The 17,723-nt window shown below is 45.8% G+C and overlaps 2 protein-coding genes across 8 annotated transcripts in view; one reads left to right on the top strand and one right to left on the bottom strand.

Annotated features, from left to right (window-relative positions):
- The first annotated feature begins 250 nt into the window (after positions 1 to 250).
- On the top strand, positions 251 to 10,183 carry PGM3 (phosphoglucomutase 3). Its single transcript, XM_086461436.1, has 12 exons — positions 251 to 454; positions 1,073 to 1,257; positions 1,776 to 1,843; positions 2,155 to 2,288; positions 2,445 to 2,640; positions 5,055 to 5,212; positions 6,199 to 6,282; positions 6,985 to 7,083; positions 7,385 to 7,501; positions 8,254 to 8,376; positions 9,154 to 9,327; positions 9,938 to 10,183. The coding sequence occupies exons 1-12, from the start codon at positions 251 to 253 to the stop codon at positions 10,022 to 10,024; spliced, it is 1,629 nt and encodes a 542-aa protein (XP_086317562.1). The 3' UTR covers positions 10,025 to 10,183.
- A 743-nt stretch (positions 10,184 to 10,926) lies between these two features.
- Positions 10,927 to 17,723, bottom strand: part of DOP1A (DOP1 leucine zipper like protein A) — a 53,885-nt gene continuing 47,088 nt past the window's right edge. For 4 of the 7 annotated variants that reach the window (XM_086482480.1, XM_086482479.1, XM_009961461.2 and 1 more), the window contains 3 exons: positions 17,187 to 17,351; positions 15,545 to 15,674; positions 10,927 to 11,528 (listed from right to left, as the gene is read on the bottom strand). In XM_086482480.1, coding sequence (XP_086338606.1) covers positions 11,223 to 11,528; positions 15,545 to 15,674; positions 17,187 to 17,351 — 601 coding nt within the window. In that variant the 3' untranslated portion in view covers positions 10,927 to 11,222. Of the gene's footprint in view, positions 11,529 to 13,619; positions 13,680 to 15,544; positions 15,675 to 17,186; positions 17,352 to 17,723 lie in introns of all 7 variants that reach the window. The other 3 variants (XM_009961460.2, XM_086482477.1, XM_086482478.1) reach the window with 1 other exon arrangement.

A 17,723-nucleotide genomic window follows, 5' to 3' on the forward strand; every position in this document is an offset into this window, starting at 1 on the left:
TTGTGCCGCTCCTCATCTGAATCGTGTCGTTTCTTCGTGACCTGGTGAAATTTGGTCGAGCTCTGTTTATCTAGTGCTGGACTGGGAATGCAGAGGCTCCTTCATGGATTGCCCTGGTAGTGGTCCCCCTCGCAGTCCCACCAAGGGGTTTAAGACATCTGTGGGCTTCAAAATTAAATAAAGTGCAAAATGTGAAACTTAATTATAATGACTTCTCTCACTTTCATCTGCGTTACTTCCTTCTCTAGCAATGGATTCTGAAGCCCTTAAAAAATACTCAGCATTACATCCTAAACCTGCTGGACTTACTCTTCAGTATGGCACCGCTGGATTTCGCACCAAGGCCGAGCAGCTTGATCACGTCATGTTCCGCATGGGCTTGCTGGCAGTTCTCAGGTCCAAAGCCATGGTATCTACTATTGGCATCATGGTTACAGCATCGCACAATCCTGAAGTAAGAACAACCTTTTCTTTAAAAAGAAGCAGATGTCATCAGTCAGGTGGAATCAAAGCTTGTCATGCTACCAAGACACCAGATCCTGCAGGCAGTTGGACCTGCTTGAAGCGTGTGTTTGTTGGGCCTGCTCCCTGTAGTGGGATCTCCAGCGTGTCTGACGTTACTTTTCCCTGTATGCACAAGCATTGTTTTCTCTCGTGGAAATGCTGTAGTGTAGGAAATTTGTAACGTTGGCAAGCTAGGAGTACCCTTGAGAAGAGATGAACCTTTGAGCAAAATCTGCAGGTTTTAAAAATAAAGAGATGCAGCAATTACAAACCAGGCGTTTAGACTTCTGCTGCTCTGGAGAATTCCAGGTTATTGGAATCTCCCCTTCTGTCATTTTAATGTCAAATGAGTTTCATACCAAAGAAAAAGTCTGTTAATTAATATGCTGCTTGCATTACTTTTTTGGGCTTGTTGGAGGTTTGAATGAACATCTAAGCTATGTCTTCCCAGAAGTACTCTGTGTTTAAAGAAGCAATGTGATTGAACCATGGGTCGTCTGTCTTCAAAGAGATCTTATGAAGTTTCCCACTTTTAGGCTTACTATCGTTTGTTCTTTTTTCTTCTAAGGAAGATAACGGCGTAAAGCTGGTTGATCCTCTTGGAGAAATGCTGCACCCTTCCTGGGAAGAGTATGCCACGCAACTAGCGAATGCAGAGGATCAGGAATTACAGAACATAATAGCTGAGATCTGCCAAAAAGCAGCAGTGAACCAGCACAAAGATGCTTCAGTTTTTCTTGGTAGAGACACCAGGTAATGACAAAGTGCCGTAGATGCGTGCTGCTTTTATGGAAGCACCAACGTTTTGTTCATGGCTGCATTTGGATCTTTAGCCCTCTGCAGCCAAATTATGCTTTTTTTTTCGTGCCTAGTCTGCTACCTGTTAATTCATGATTAAAGCAATAAACAGAAGTTTTCCAGTGCTGTTCCTTTATTAGCTTCCCTGATAGTTAGGAGAACTTCTAGCACTGTTTCTGAGCAGGAAGCTTTATTGTGGGTTTGGTTTGGTTTTTTGGGGTTTTTTTTTGTGGGTACTGTGTGACATCCACGTGTGTTCAGCAGTTTACTTGTCTTTGCAATTCTCTGGGGTGGTGGCTTTCCAACTTCTTTATTGGGAGGCACCTACAATAGAAAAAGGTATGGATTTTTTCGTATCGAATCCAAGCCTACTGGCAGGAAGCTTGTAGAGTCGTCTTCCACACGTGCTTCCTTCCCAAGTCCGTACAGAACCTTTGCAGAAGACATTTATCAGTTGTATTTGCTGTTTCCAGGCCAAGCAGCGAGAAACTTTCACAGTCAGTAATAGATGGTATCTCCGTCCTGGGTGGTCAGTACCACGGTACGTTAAACTTTTGCAATTCTACTTTGATTTCAGGTTTTTATGTAAACGTGACTCTGTTATGTACACCTAAAGCAGCAGCCCAGACGCCATTTCCATTTTTGCTTGTGACGATCTTCTTTCAGGGCAGTTGCCTGGCTTTAATGCAAGGGTGGTGTTCATCTTTTCATAACAGAACTTGGAAACTTTCATATGTGTTTCCTGCACTGTACTTGTCTGTTTATTGTAGAATAGCGAATACTTCACAGCTTTTAAGGAGGAATTAATTTAGTATTCTATTTCTGAATGTTGTGCCTTTCATTTTATGTTAGATTATGGTCTGGTGACAACGCCACAGCTACATTACATGGTCTGCTGTCGAAACACCCAAGGGCAGTATGGGGAAGCAACGCTGGAAGGTTATTACAAAAAAATATCCAAAGCTTTTACAGAACTGATAAAACAGGTGAGTACTGGGTGTTGTCTTCTTCATGTGAATATACAAGATGAGTATCTTCTATTTGTTAGCCTGTTTGGGTCTGAAGTTTTGAATTCAGCATCCCTCTTGGCATGGTTTCACTAGGGTATGAGTTCACTTTGCCCCTTCTTCCCTTGTACTAAGTCTCCCAGCCCTGGAGAGAGTCAGAGGCACCTGAAGATTGACTGTGCCAATGGAATAGGAGCCCTCAAACTATCAGAAATGGAGCCCTACTTTCCAAAGGAGGTTTTAATTCACCTATATAATGATGGAACCAAGGAGAAACTCAATCACTTATGTGGTGCAGATTTTGTGAAAGTTCACCAGAAACCACCTAGAGGTACGTAGTCAGTGATTTTATATCCTCCTGCCTCCTCTGCAGATCTGAAAGCGCAGGGTCTAGTAATGGCCTATCATCTTCAGATAAGCTGAGCTCCCTGTTTCCTGCTAAGTGACTGCATGAATCGTTCTGCTTGCGCAATGGAAAGAGGGAACTGTACGGCGGGGTTGGGCACATCCCTGGTTCATGTTAGGCTAAATTGTTCAGAGCAGTGCCGTGTGTCTCCAACTGGCTGAAACACGTTTGACAGTCCGGTCTGAATATTAAGCTGGTGGAGTCCAAAGATCAGTCAGGACTGGCTTACTGTTATACTGCCCTTTGTGTTATCAGGAAACACTTGCATTGTGGGCTGGGGTTGCAGACACTTTTCTGGGTTCCCGAGGAAGAGCTGGGATAATTAACAGCATCGTGCCAGCAGGCGGACTGATTGACATAAACCCGTGAGGGTGCAAAGTGCATAAATCCCTGAACTGGGGGAGCAGGCTGGTTTGGATGTTAGGTTATTTGAGGCTGAACTGGGTGCTCCATTTGACAGCTGCACCCTCACTGCAACTGCTGACCAAATCTGAACAGCAAGGTACGGTGTCGTTTCCCCCTTGCCATGCTGCTTGCCTGCTGGGGAAACGTGGAAAGGGGAGCAGCGCAGCAGCAGTCCCTGCCAGGGGTGGATGCTTGCGTGTCACATCTGGATCCCAGCTTGAACTGGGACTGAGGGGAGACTCCTTGGTCATTTCCATGCAGGGATGTGCTCTGAAGAGAAAATGTGGTTTCCTGATCATTCACTGAAATAAATGATCTGATTTCTGTGAAGCGTTAAGCGGTAACAGCTTCGTCTTTGAAGTCATAGGGAGCCTCAACCCGTTAAATGTTGCAGTTGCCATTACCTCATGCTTTAGCTCGAGGACCTCAATGGCAGCGGGATGTATTGTCCTGTGTCACTGTAGGCATGCACGTGAAGAAACAGGCAAGTTTTGGGGTATAGTTTCCTGAGCTCTGAAGGACGAGGTGCCTTCAGAGGGCACTGCGCGGGTCAGTTTTCCTGTCTGCTTGTGCACTAAAATGCTCTTTCCCAAGAAGGGGTTACAGGGTGCCACGTGTCCTTTGGAGCTAGTGCCTCTGAAATCAGCCTAGGAAATGGCCTCCTGCAGTTTCTAAGAAGTGGCCTCTGAGGTTAATGTGGCTGGCATCTTAAAGAAAAGCAAGATATACCTTATAAAAGAGCAGGTCATTTTTTTATGTGGCATTCCTGTGTCAGGAGGTGACTGTTTCCTGGCTATTTCTCTGTTGGCTTTAAGCCTGGAAAGTTTTTGAGGCAGGTGCTCCTTATGCATTAGATACATTGTTGTTTAAATATGAATATCAAGCAAACTAAACGTGAGGCGGTTTATAGCCAGCAGACCTGCTTGTGTGTTTTCTGTACAGCTCTGAGGAATCTTGGTGACGGTGGCTTTGGAGCGGGGCTGTTTTTTCCATGGTAGGATTTACGTGCCACCTCCTGTTGTAACTGCGCTTCAGCCATGGCTCTGCCGGCACGGGAGTGCGCGCTTGGCTTGCGTGAGGAAAGGGTCTCCTGTGTGAAAGGAAGCAAAGGGGAGGTGCGGGTCTGTCAAGTGGGAATGGAGTGAAATTAGTCAGGCCTGAAATATTTCCTGAAGAAAAGCATTTTTGATGCAAGGGGTAAACAGTTCATTCCCGTGTGTCTTGGAGGGTGAAGTACGTTGTAGTGTTATACCAAGAGCGCGCAGTGGATCGGCCATGTGCCAGGAAATGCAGGTGACGTGGCTCTGGAGCCTTCCTCACCCCAAGCAGTACGGTCAGGGAGGGCTGGGCGAGCGCTCCGGGCCCGCCCGAGGTCAGCCAGCGGCCACTCGCTGCTTCGGGCTCCTGCCCGGGTGTGAGGCAGGCCCCCCGGGTGTCCCTCTGCCAACGGGTGTCCCTCTGCCAACGCTGGCTTGCTTCGCTGCGCAGCGGGGGATGGCAAGTCGCCTCAAGTCGCCTCCCTCTGCGATCGAGCGGCTCGGGTGTGCTGTGGGGTGATGGGTGGGTGGGGAAAGGGGCGGGTGTTCCTCTGTGCAAGGTTTTTAACCTTGTGCCGTAACTGAAGTTCTGCGCTGATTTCCAAAATTTAGAGGTATGACTACACAGAGTAGTTCTGGGACTGATTTTCATGGACATCTGGGGAGAAGGTGTAGCATAATGAACCTGCATTTATATTAGTGGTTATATTTTGGATCTGAGTATGCACTTTTCAGTCACCATTCCATACAGCTTCCCTGTTGCAAGTCTCTTAGTCAAAGCAGCGTTTGTTCAGAGCCCTGGTTTTGTTTGTGTGTCCTCGCAGAGCTCATTTCCTTGCGGAGTAATTGAAACATTTTGTATCTTTTTCTGTCTCTTTGTAACCCTGTGTGCCTCAGGGCTGGACATGAAGCCCAATGAGAGATGCTGCTCATTTGATGGCGATGCAGATAGAATTGTTTATTACTATAAGGACGCAACTGGCCATTTTCACCTAATCGATGGAGATAAAATAGCAACTTTGATTAGTGTCTTCCTTAAAGAGCTTCTCACCAAGGTAACTCCAACACGTGAAATGAATGCGGACACTTTAATTTGTAAAGTGTAAAATAGCCTAAGGGAGCTGTGTTAGTTTGAAGGTATGCAGTCTCTCTACATCTACTTAAAGTGAACCCGGTTTAAAAAGAGGTCTGTCCTGTGCCTCACTGGTATGGCCAAAATGTTGGGTTTACAAGGGTGTGACTACCACGCTCCAAATAAAAATCCAAGCACCAATGTTTTAACCTGGAACCTTTTCTTAGTGGAGAGAACTTTTCCAGTTTCAGCGTACAAAGGACTGGTAACTCCACTCTTTGTTTCAGTATCTTCCGTTAATTTTTCATTAATTTTGGGTTCAGTCCTTCCCTCAGCACTTCTGTGAAGCTTTCTGAAGGCTGGGCAGTCCATTTGCATGAGAACGTGGTTGTGGCAGTCAAGGGGTTTGTATGTCTTTGTTCCAGACCCACCATCTGCCACACAGCATCCTCCCCGCGCAGGGGAGAGAGAGAAAAAGCTTTTCCTTTTCCAAAGTCCTCTGGTGTCTGTGATACTCCACAGAGACAAGGTATCCTGGGTTTGTTTTCTTAGAGACCAGCTCATTTCTTGCGCTGTGGCCAGCGAGGAGAGCGTGTGCTGGCCACCAGCCTTTGCGTGCTTTCCACTGGGCGCTTTGCCTTCACTGCTTGTGTGTACGGCCTCATGTAAAGCCCCGGGTCTGGGCAGCGCACCCAGCCTGCTGAGGCTGAAATGGGTGCCTGGAAAGCCTGAGCTCGGAGAGCTGCTTCAGGCCAGCCACAACGTATGTGACATACAAAGACCTGAACACAACTGCTACGTTAAACATATGGAACATAAAGCTGGTGCCTTCCTCTGATGCCCAGGAGTTTCAGGTGTCCGTAGGAGAACGTGTGTTTAGTAATTCTGGTTGTCCTTCCATTTGTAGCCGCTCACCCAGCGATGTGCCTGCCGGGCAGTAAAGCACTTTTTGCTTCTTGGTTTGCTCAGGTGGGACACACCTTAAAGATGGCCGTGGTACAAACAGCTTATGCCAATGGAAGTTCGACACGCTACCTGGAGGAAACACTGAAGGTATTCTTGTTTTTTTTTTTCTGGTAGTTTTCTGCAAATGTTGTTTGCTTCCAAATTGTTTGCTTTTAATGCTACTGTAATATGATTGCTAGGAGGACTTAAACTAGACTAAAACAAATGACTCTTTCAAGCCTGTGGTAGTGACTAAATTGTTCGTGGCAAAGGAGATTCAAGAGAGCAAATCTGAAAAAGTTCTAGTTGGCTTTTACTAGTTTAACAAAAACTGGCAAAAGCTAAACAAAATCCCTTGTTACTTCTGGAACAAGCTGAGGACTTCATGGCTTTGCAACGAAGTGAATCAGTAAAGGCTCCATGATACTTTGACACTGGTGGTTTCATTTTCTGCAACAGGCTGAATGTTTTTCTCTATGGAAATTGAGCTACGGTTTGCATAGAAATCTGATATGTTCCCTGAAACTATAAAATGAATTGGGTTTTTCTTGGTTTGGATTTTGTTTATTTATATATTAAAAAAAAAATCAGCCTCTATTTCCACTTGAATAAATGAAATCATCCTTTTAACTGGGTCTGCAGAAATAGTGGATAGTTTTAGCTCTGGGGAATCAGTGGTTGTGAAACACAGGTTAGTTTGTAACAGTCTGCCCAGTGGGTGCTGGGTTCCTGGCACTTCACCTGCAGTTCCCGCCTGCTGCGGAGGGTCTGTAACACTGTTCTCCTTCTCTGTGTATCCTTGGGCTGCAGGTACCTGTGCACTGTGTCAAAACAGGAGTGAAACACTTGCATCACAAGGCCCAGGAGTTTGATGTTGGTGTTTATTTTGAGGCAAATGGACACGGTACAGTAAGTATGAGTATGTAATGCGCAAGATCAGCTAATAGCTACAAGAGGTCAGTTGGGTTAGCTGGAGAAGCCGGTCTTTTCACTTTCCTTGTTTGAGAACAGACTTGTTTCCCCCTTCTGTCCTTATCATTGCATTGCCACCCACTCATCTAGAGGTTTTATGTGGGGATGGGAATTCGTGGTAGCAAATATTGATGATGGGTATGTGGGCTTAAAGGGTAAAAGTTTTTTCCTCATTGCTGCACGTGTCCTAGTTCATGATGTGGGCCGATCTTGACAAGCTCTCATCTTTTTATTCTAGGTATTATTTAGTAAAGCTGCTGAAACTAAAATAAGACAACTGGCAAAAGAGGAGAAAGATGATGGAAAAAGAGAAGCAGCGAAGGTGCTCGAAAACATGATTGACTTGATTAATCAGGTAAAAACTGAGAGAAACAAATCCCTGTGTTGACATCATGGGGCTCACCCTGTTTGTGAGTACTGCCAGGGACTGCTGGAGCAGGAAGTAGGGTGCCGTGACGGAGGGGGCCAAGAAGAAAAGGGCAGGAGCAGCCCCCTTCACAAAGGTGTCGGGCTTTCTCACGAGTGGATGCAGAGCGCTTTCATCTGGTGCAGTCTTCGGGCGTCGGGACCCAAAGCGGGAGCGGGACAGCGTGGGAATCTAGTGACAGGCTGTGACTTCTTCATGATGCCGCAGCCACTAACCTTTCAGCTGGTGTTTTTTGCCACCTTATGCGGTACGGGAGGATGGGGGTGGGGGGGAGTCCGGTGCCCATGTCCACACAGGCCCGGGACTCCCCGGCTCAGCACAGATGTGCTCCTCTGGGGTAGTGCCAAGTCATGCTGCACACACCAGCTTTTTAGCACCCTGACCCCAGAACAAAGGCGACGTGCCAGCCCTCCTTCGGAGCGGCGAGAACTAGCCCTTGCCCTTGGCAGAGCCGTACAAGTGTGCTGCTGCTCTTACCGCCGCGCCAGCGTGGTCAGGAGGAAAAACCAAAACACCACCATACCCCCCAAGACAGACAAACCGACTGACCTCACCTACCCGGGCTGAGGCAGGTCAGCCTGGCTGCACATCTCCTCTCCACCAGGGAGCTTACTGATCAAGTCCTACCTTCGTTTCGTCACTGTTGACCACTCCAGCATTTCTTCCCTTCCCATTAACAGACAGTGGGTGACGCCATCTCAGACATGCTGGTGATTGAAGCAGTCCTGGCTTTGAAGGGCCTGACGGCGCAGCAGTGGGATGCCCTCTACACTGACCTCCCGAATCGGCTGCTCAAAGTTCAGGTGAGTTGCACCCCACGCTGCCTCGGGCTACAGCAGGCTCCTGGGGCCCTGCTGTGAGCGTCTCCTGCCTGCGTGTATTTAGGTAAGCTTTATTTTAGAGCTCAAACAAACAGCCCACTGAAGGGCAGAAGTAGGCCAACCCAGCTATTAAGAGAAAGGACAGAATTTCCCTTAGGCTAAAATAAAAATATGATTTATACAAATGGTGACATAATAGCCGACTATGTTAAATGGAAAAACCTGACCAAAACTGTTCAAATTTTAACTTAGGATTTCTTTCTTAACTTTCAAATTAGAAAAATCATTCTGGGCAGGTGGATTTCTCTTGCTGTGTTGCTTTGTATAACTTGAATAGTCCAGCTCTTACTTCTCTGTCTTCTCCAATATTCAGACGAAGAGCTTGAGCAGAACAGGCTCCCACCTGGCAGCATTCTGTTAGACACAGTGAGGGAGCTCTGGGCTCTGAATAAGCCAGAGGAAAGAGTTTAAGCTTTCTAAGGTACCAGGAGAAGCTACGGCTTCAGTTCTGAGGCTGACCAAGAAGGCGTGTTCAGAACTGACCCTTCTTCCAAACCAGGCAGCTGACTCCTCTCAGGCCTCGGTTAACATGTGCTGAGCAGGGATCCCAGAGCATTTGAGTTAAGCAGGGAACTCCCACACCGAGCCTTCTTCAGGCAGCGCAACACCCTAAACCCCAAAGTTCCCATGTCCTCTTTCATTCTGCTCACATCACACAGCTCCAGCACACAAATAAATCTGCTGTTTCCGATGCTGCAGGTTGCAGACAGGCGAGTCATTGACACCACGGATGCAGAAAGGCGCACGGTTACACCTCCGGGACTGCAGGAGAAAATTGATGCGCTGGTGAAGAAGTACAAATTGGCACGAGCCTTCGTCCGTCCATCCGGAACAGAAGATGTCGTTAGAATATACGCTGAAGCAGACACGCAGGTCAGAGCTTAGACAACTTGTGCGTGAACTGCATTTGCTTATATTAAACAATCTTCTGCTTAGCATTGGGCGATGGAGGGAGAAGTATGTTTACTGAATTATCATTTAATCACACTTAACAGGTGCTAAGTTTGGGAAAAAATCCTTAGTGAACACAAAAAGTGTCTTTGGCTTCTATTTATAAAAGTGATGTTTAATGTTCTCCATGTTTATCTTTAAAAGTTAGATGTTTATAAAGGCAGATTTGACACTAGATGATTTTGAAAAGAAAATCAGCCTTCTGAGAACTCTAGGTTAAGAAGGTGGTTACCCAAGCAGCTTGTATCTGCATGATTTCCTAAGAGGCAAAATAGAATAAATAAAAAAAAAATGGTGGCTGCTGTTAAGAATTAGTCCACCTGTGAACTTAAGAGCTGACACACAAGCCGTGGTCCTGCTCTTCCCCCTTCCCCTGCTCGCTTCCTCCTGCCAGCATGAGCGCAGCGGCAGAAGATACCTTGGGCTGCCAGAGCAGTAGGGGAACACAGCAGTTGCAGGGAAACATCTCGCATGGTTGCTTGACCCTTCTCGTGCTGACTCCAGAGTAACTCACTTTTAAAACCCTCCCCAGGAGAACGCGGATGCCCTCGCCCATGAAGTAAGCCTGGCCGTTTACCACCTCGCTGGTGGGAAAGGAGCACCGCCCCAGCCTGTCTAACGGACCGTACAACTGCAGTGGAAGTTCAGAACTTGACTTGGTTTTTTAATATGACTTTCTTTATCATTTGCTAGCGTGGACATACCCAGCCCCCCTGAGAGCAGCGAGGATTAACCAGATTAAACTGAGGGGAACATTAGCCTGCTTACTCTTGACCTCTGTTAGCAACTTACCTCTTAGTGAGATGCTCTTGCTGCTGAAAGTTCCCTCACCAAGTCTGACTTCATGCTGACTCACTTCTGGACAGGCAGTGGCCTGCTCATGCCCAGAAGGAATTCTGCCCCCCACCCAGCTCATTTCATCGGTTCCTGTCACCGCTGCCATAGCCCAGCTCCCACAGCCTGAGGGCACTTGTGGCAGCTGCCTGTGACTCCACCTGTGTTGTGACCTGGCTCGCAGTAGCTGCAGCCCAGCAGGCTGCTGCGGAAGCCTCACCCCCACCTTCCCACAGCGACCGAATCGGCTGTGGGCAAACAGTGTATGGCAGAGGCTGGTCTTGAGCTTCACTTCACCTCGGTTCAAGGTGGAAACAGTATCATGGAAGAGAGCATTTGCAAATAATAACGGATTACTACAATATCATCATCATTAGACAGAAAGCAATTTGCAGTAATAGTATTTATGATCACTTTTAAGAGGGAAGGGACAGAGACTTCTGTGGTCTTACTTGTGTGTCATGTCTTCTGTGGCACTTACTACTTCCCCACAGCGTGAAGGGATGTAATGTTGTAAAAGCACAGGTGACCTCCTTGGCCTAGTTCTGTTCAGGGCATCGACCTCTGACAGACTTTCATTGTAGTCCTGTATTAACTCCTGGCTTAATGGCATTTTCCAGATGGCTCCATAAGCACAAGTTCTAATCAATCAATCAAAAAAAAGGACAAAAATAAACTGGAAGCAAATTGAAAAAATGTGCACCTTGTATTTTTTTTTAGGATTTTTTTTTAAAGACAGAACTCAAGACAACAAAACATGTACTGTAAATAGTAGGCACCATAATCAATATGAGCCACCAATATTTAAACTTGATTCAGGCCACATCCAGAACTTTTCTCTTATTTACAAATATTTAACTTAAATACAACATTAAGTATTTCATTACATACAAAGTAAGAAAAGAATACTATACAACTGGGAAAGGTACAGTGTCTCATTTAAATAGTTACACTACATATATGCTGTGTAGTACCAGTTTGGTTCATGTTTTTATGACACCTTCAAGAAAATCCTTCTCAACCATTTCTTCTATCTTTTGTCGTGCTTTGCTGGAGAAGGTCTTGAGGTTCTCCATTTTTATGTCCTTACTCGGAAAACAGTTGGGGTAAAGGACAGGGCTCCCTGAGTGTCCAACGCATCTGCTTGTGACTTTGCTGTTAAAAACTTGGCTGAGCACATTGAAGAAAGGCAAAAGCTGCTCAATGCTGCGAACAGTGTAGATGGTTAAAAGCAAGTGACCCGGTTCCCAACTTAGTGGTTTCCCTGAGCTGTCCTCCTCTGGGTTTTTCTGTGAATACAGAGAAATGGGAAATAACACAGGACAAAACAGAAAAAGTACAGGTAAAAATAAGCCTAATACCCAATGACATTATTTTTCCACGTTCCACAAATACTTATCCTACCCACAAAATACACACATGCTGGAGTGCAGCTTTCGAGGCCGACCTCCTGCCTCTCCTCCCCTCCCCACCGTAGAGGCTGGCAGCCGGTCGGCTGACGCCAGCAAGAAAGCTGCGGTGGGCGCTGGAGCCCACCGCCTCCACGCAGGCTGCCCCAGAGCAAGGCGGCACCCAGCAGAGCCGCCCCGGTGCGGCCCAGCCGGGTAAGCCGCGTGCGGCCTCAGCTGCTTCCCACAGCGGGCTGGTCTCTGGGAACGCTCGCGCTTTGCCCTACGGCCAGCATTGGTGACAATGAGCCCCAGAGGAAGTTAAAATAAAAACAAAGTATTTTCACTTTGAAGCTGGAGTTTGGGGTTTTTGGGAAGAGCAAAAGCATTTCTGATACTAAAACCAGCACTAACACACGCAGAGGCTCTGAGCAAACACCTGAAGATGTCCTCAAAGGAAAACGGCTCAGTCACTCATGGCGTGTTCTCAGAAGACCTTGGTTATGCACCTTCCACTTCACAGGCGGAATTTCAAGGGAGAGAATTTCAGGAACCCCACCAGCCAAGGCAGCAGTCACACACCAGATGCTCACAGGCAGTCTCAGTACCCTGCTGTAGCCCTGTTTAGGGCTGCCTTAAGTACCTGCATACTAAAATAGCTGAGCACTAACATCCAGCTGCTTATACGGTATTCTTCACTCATTTCCTTTTTTCCTTTGAGTCAAAAAACATAATCCAAATCTAGGCAATAAGGTACTATCACCGCCATGTTCGGACAGTTACTGACAAACCAGTATGGAAGAGCTGCTACCGTGAAGCAGAGTTCCAGCAATACTGGTTTTTACTCTGTGAGGAAGGAGAAAAGCAGCACAAAGGCCACATCAAGGAGAGCCACCTCCCGATCCGCCTCGGACCAGCGCCTCCCTCCCGCTGCCCTGGCAGTGCTCCTGCGAGGCAGGGGTCTGAGACCCTGCAGGCAGCACAGCTCCTGAAGAGCAGGCATGGTACTGAGAGTGAGGGGAAGGAAAGGCAGTGGGAGCAGAAGGCAAGGCAAGCGTTACTGACTGCACAGCCTCCGAGCAAAGAGATTTTCTCCAAGGAGACTACGCTTCAGCAAATATGGTTTTTGCCATTCAAAGGAAGCAACATTCAGGAGCCTACACGACATCTGTTTCACAAAAACCAACTGGGTTAAATTAAATATGGACGTATTTAGTATATTCATCTGGTGGTTTGGCTCCCAGTCACAGGAGAGGCTATTCTAGCTTTACAAGTCTCGAGAAAAGAAAGGCCCGTAATGAACTTGAACAAAGGGAAGACTGAATTCCAACACAGAAAGAGTTGTTAAAGCCTCCTACTTTTAATGAAGCTACTGGGTTTTAAAGTGTCTCCTCTACAAACTTCACCTTGGATTCACAGGAGAGAGGCTTTTCAGTCCTGGTTCTCTACCACGTTAGTATTACCCAGCGGTGAGCACCGACGGCCTCCAGCTCGCAGCAAGGGTCAGCGTTACATGGCAGCCACCCAAACGGGGTGCATGTGCAAATACTAGCTCTCTCTCCCACCACTGAAATATGCTCCACCCAAGCCCTTTCCTGACAGCAGCATCTGCGAAGCAAACCCCACTAATTCCTCAGATGCTTAGAACAACAGGTGATTTGACCGATGGGGGGTTTGCGTGTTTCACACCTGCCGTTTGGCAAAAGTTATTTTATTGTTTAATTTTGTAATGATTTGTGATCATAATTCTTCTTAGAACTTACATTAACTTTTTGTAATCTATTGCATGTAGGAAACCAACTTAAATTTTTAAGTTATCTATAAAAATAAAGGCCATCATGATTCTTTCACTTCAAAAATCTCTCAACTTTGGCCTCTAACGAGACTGATCTCTCTCAGTTCTTACTGAAAGCTAAATGCTGCCCAGGGCCTTGAAGTGATATTATGGCGAGCTTGTTTTTTCACCACTCAAGCATCAAAGGCCACCCTCACCTGATGCTTGGCCATCTCCATTCCCTCCAAAACCACCGTCTTAAAGTCCTCCTGTTTGTCCTGTGGAAGGAAAGAGGAGAACTTTCAGACTGCATTTCATAGATCAAAATCATACTCTGCCATGAAGGCCATGCAGTTGCTTGGTCGGGTGCTGGGCTTCAGCTAGAAAAATCACCCGCCCCAACGAGTCCATGGTCCAGAAATGGCAGACTCTGGAGCTGGCGCGGCCAAGACACTATGAGACAACAGCAGCACTGCCCGTTTGCTCTTCTGTTTATGGCCAGTAGTGACAAAGGAGGTTTTAAGCATGTTTCCTTCAGACAACAGAGCCTGAACAACACCACGCCACAGGAATCTGAGCATTAGCCAGAGTGCCCTGAAGGGAAATTAAGATGCACTGGAACATTTTGTTCAGAAACAGTTATTTTCTAAGAAAACACCACAGCTATACACAACGCTATCCTCCTCTGCACAAAGAAGAAGCGGCCCGGAAGTCAATATTCATTACCTCATGTTTATCTCATCATCATACCCCTAGCTATGGTTCACAGTGTGCAACTGCTGCCGTGACTAGGGGGTTCCAGAAATTCCAGGAAGTTTTCTATATTCTTGGAGCATACTGTGGAAACTGTGACTTCAGGCATCCATCTCAACACGCGGTACTTACCAGCATGTGTATTTTATACATCATATGCAATTCTAATTCATGGAGAGAGATTATCTGGAGTGCGACAACGTTCTAACAGGTATCGCACGCTACACTGAACATTGGGGTTAGAGGCTACGCCTGATCAGCAGTCAGTTATTTCTCTACACATGCGAGAAATTTAGTCTCATCTTCATGGTTCAAAAAGAATAAAGTGAAGAATGCAGATGTGCTTCAGATACTTGTTTTATCCCCTACAGCTGTGAGTCATGCCTGAATAGCTCAGATCTGTCTGCAGCTAAGTTGTCCCTAAATTTTACGCAGCACTTGTATCTCAGCAGTGGTTTCTTTACTCAGTGAAAACATTCATTAGAGCCTGTAAGTGCAGCAGCTGCAGCAAGCTGCCAGTGTCACAGCCCTGACAATGCCATCTATTTGGAAGGAAACCCAAGAACCAAACTTCAAAGCTTTCTCCTATATGGCTTTGAGCTTCCTCCCTGCCTCCCTGGCCCACCCAGCAACCTTTCCCAGGGAAGTGCCTGGCCAGGGGGGCTCTGGCCTCACAGCAGAGCAGCAAAGTATCTGACACCAACATATGACAACCCTAATTCTGCTCCCACACTACAAACTGTGAAGCCAAGATTTCCCCAGAACTGTTTCTACTGCTCCCTGCCTTCTTCCGTTCAACGTAACTGCTTCAGGGAAGAAACCCAGCCCACCCTGGCTCTGCAGTCACAAAACGCTTGGTTCTGTCATTTTTAGGAATGTGACACTTTTCTAAATATTTAAATGCCATTAATAGTAACAAAATGCTTTTCTGCTTCAAAAGGTACTTGGTTATACTAGTATCTACATATATGACTGGCTATCTGAAAGGGATCTTATGTCAAAATATGTTGGACACCAAAGTATATTTTACTTCTTACTCAAATACTACAAATAATACTTTTAGCTGGAAACTCCAAAGTCACTGACCATAGTCTTTTTTTGACCATATCAGGTTTGTTGTGGGTTTTTTGTTTGGTCGGTTTGGTTTAGGTTTGGGGTTGTTTGGGGTTCTTTTGCTTGTTTTGGGTTTTTTTTGGTTTTTATACCTACATATGGTTTTTGCCTGATGCTGACTTGAGATTACTCCTGCGGGAACCTCCCCTACCAGGTAAATTCCTTTCCATTCTTCATGGTTAAAAAAAAAAAAAAAAAATCCAAAACAAACCAGTGCTGTAAGTTACCGTACATGAAGGTTTTCAATTAAAAGCAAAGCTGGAAGAAAATGACATACCTTCGCTTTTTTTCGCAGCAGTTTTGCTAGACGCACCACATACGGTTTGAATTCCCTCTGATGTGTACCCTGTCTTCGTACTTCCAAGCCTGAATCATCTGATGCTTCTGGAATAAAAGCCCAGCGATACCTGTCATGAGATAACACAAGCAGACATTATCCTTACTGAACATGCATGCTGTTCTGCTAGACCCAAAAGTATGAGTGGATGAGGAAATCTAGTTAAGTATCAAAGAAAATGGGTGGAAAAAACATCGGTCTTCACTAAGAAAGAATAGGAAAGGCACATTCTGAAAAGCAGGAGGTAACATGGCCGAGAACGCAGCATTGCCTTTTTCCTTCGGAGTTTCTTACAGCCAAGAGCAAGATAGGGCAGAGAAGCTAAAAATAGTATTATTCACATCTTCATTGCCTGCAAGAGAACTGAAAGCAAGTACCAATTATAAAATACATCAGTTACTTAAAACATTTTGGTGCACATTTGCAATGCTTACTAGAACACACAAAACATTCTCAGTATAGCACGCTGATAACAAACTCATTTATTTTACATATCCACAGGCCAACGAGACCAAGTGGACCTCGCCCTCACCTCGCTGCACTGCAAGGACTGGCTACTTGCATTGTAAACTATGAAGGAAATCAAAGTTTCTGTCCTTAAAGCTTCAATCCGAGCCTCCACAAGAACACCATAAAAGACTCTGATTCAGCATGACTATTGCCTTTCCAGAAATGCACAGTAACGACCTAAATAAAACTAGGTTGGCTAATAATGGGCATTAGGACAGCCTGGAGAACTGAAGAAGAATTATGAGCCAAATCCCCAGAAGATAAAATAAATGAAGGAACCTTCAAGATTAGCTTTAGATTTATAAATACTACAGGGCACAAACTGATACAGTGTGTGCAAGTCCTTCCACCCTCCAGCCCACATGAGCATCTTTTGAGGAACAGGATAATCAGAGGTGACCAAATGCCTGCAAAGCCGTGCCAGAGCAGCAGCTCTCACACGGTCACCACTGTGCAGTGTAAAGGAAGAGACGAGATTCTTTTGTCCTTGGTGGCCTCTCATTTCTAGAGTCTTCAGCAAGTGCCACTTGTTTTACATTCATTTTTTTCCAACAGAACAGGACTGCAGAGGCCCCGAGGAAGCAGTCTGCAGACATGAATGCTACTGACCAAGAAAAACCTACGGGGTCCCCTTCACAAGCAGGTTTCTTGCAGCATCTCCCAGACAGATCACGCAGGAGTAACTTAAGTGAGTCATGCTGAGATGACATACAGTCGTCTGATCTAATGCATTAGTCACTGAGATGTGTGGGTGTATTTTGAGTTCTTGGACATTACTGCAATTAAATACTTTAAAAATAAAACATTGAATAAATCACTATTAGTGATTAGCTCACAAGCGTGGAGAATCTCTTGCCACAGGCTAAATCAAACCAGCTTGAACTCATTTGGTGTGTAGTATCATCTGTTTTGGGGGCCACTCTGACACTGGGAGAGAATGACCTGTGGGCTGCCCTGGGTGAAGGCCAGGAAAGGAAAGGAAATAGGAAAACAAAGATTGTTATAGACTAGAATTTTACCAAGAGGCATCGATAAACATTCAAAAACTTAAATGACAGTGTCTTCTACTCACATCTGAAACTGAGGCAGGTTTTCAGAGGGTAAAGCTAGGGCCAAGTCCAGAAATTTGCAAGCGGACAAGTACAGGTTCAACCACCTCTGGCTGTTGTAGGACGTGGAGAAACCATTGCCCCCTGTGTACGTCGTCTCCAGACCAGCAACAGATGGGCCAGAAGTTCTAAAATAAATTACAGCATGCAGGTGAGTCATAACAGCCTTCTGCCATGATGGGAACATCATCTTCCTTACTTGCCTTTGCAAACACACAACTCTCTATGTACCAGCTTAATCCTGAAGCCAGAATATTGCAAGTCTGTGCTACAGGTAGAGTTCTGTATGTTTTTTATATACGTATAGATATATGATAAAATGTTTATATAACAAACATGCTGTATCTCATTCCCATCAGACATCCAAATTAAGAGAAAGTTTACAATTGCCAGTCATGTCAATACTACTTAGTTTTACGGAAAAATTCTTCTAAAGAACAAAACGAATCTAGAAAAGAAAGGAAAAACAAGACTTGGGCAAATAACTCCTCCTGTTATTT

This window comes from Leptosomus discolor, chromosome 2 (genome assembly GCF_034619465.1).
Source record: "Leptosomus discolor isolate bLepDis1 chromosome 2, bLepDis1.hap2, whole genome shotgun sequence".
Classification (NCBI taxonomy): Eukaryota; Metazoa; Chordata; class Aves; order Leptosomiformes; family Leptosomidae; genus Leptosomus; species Leptosomus discolor.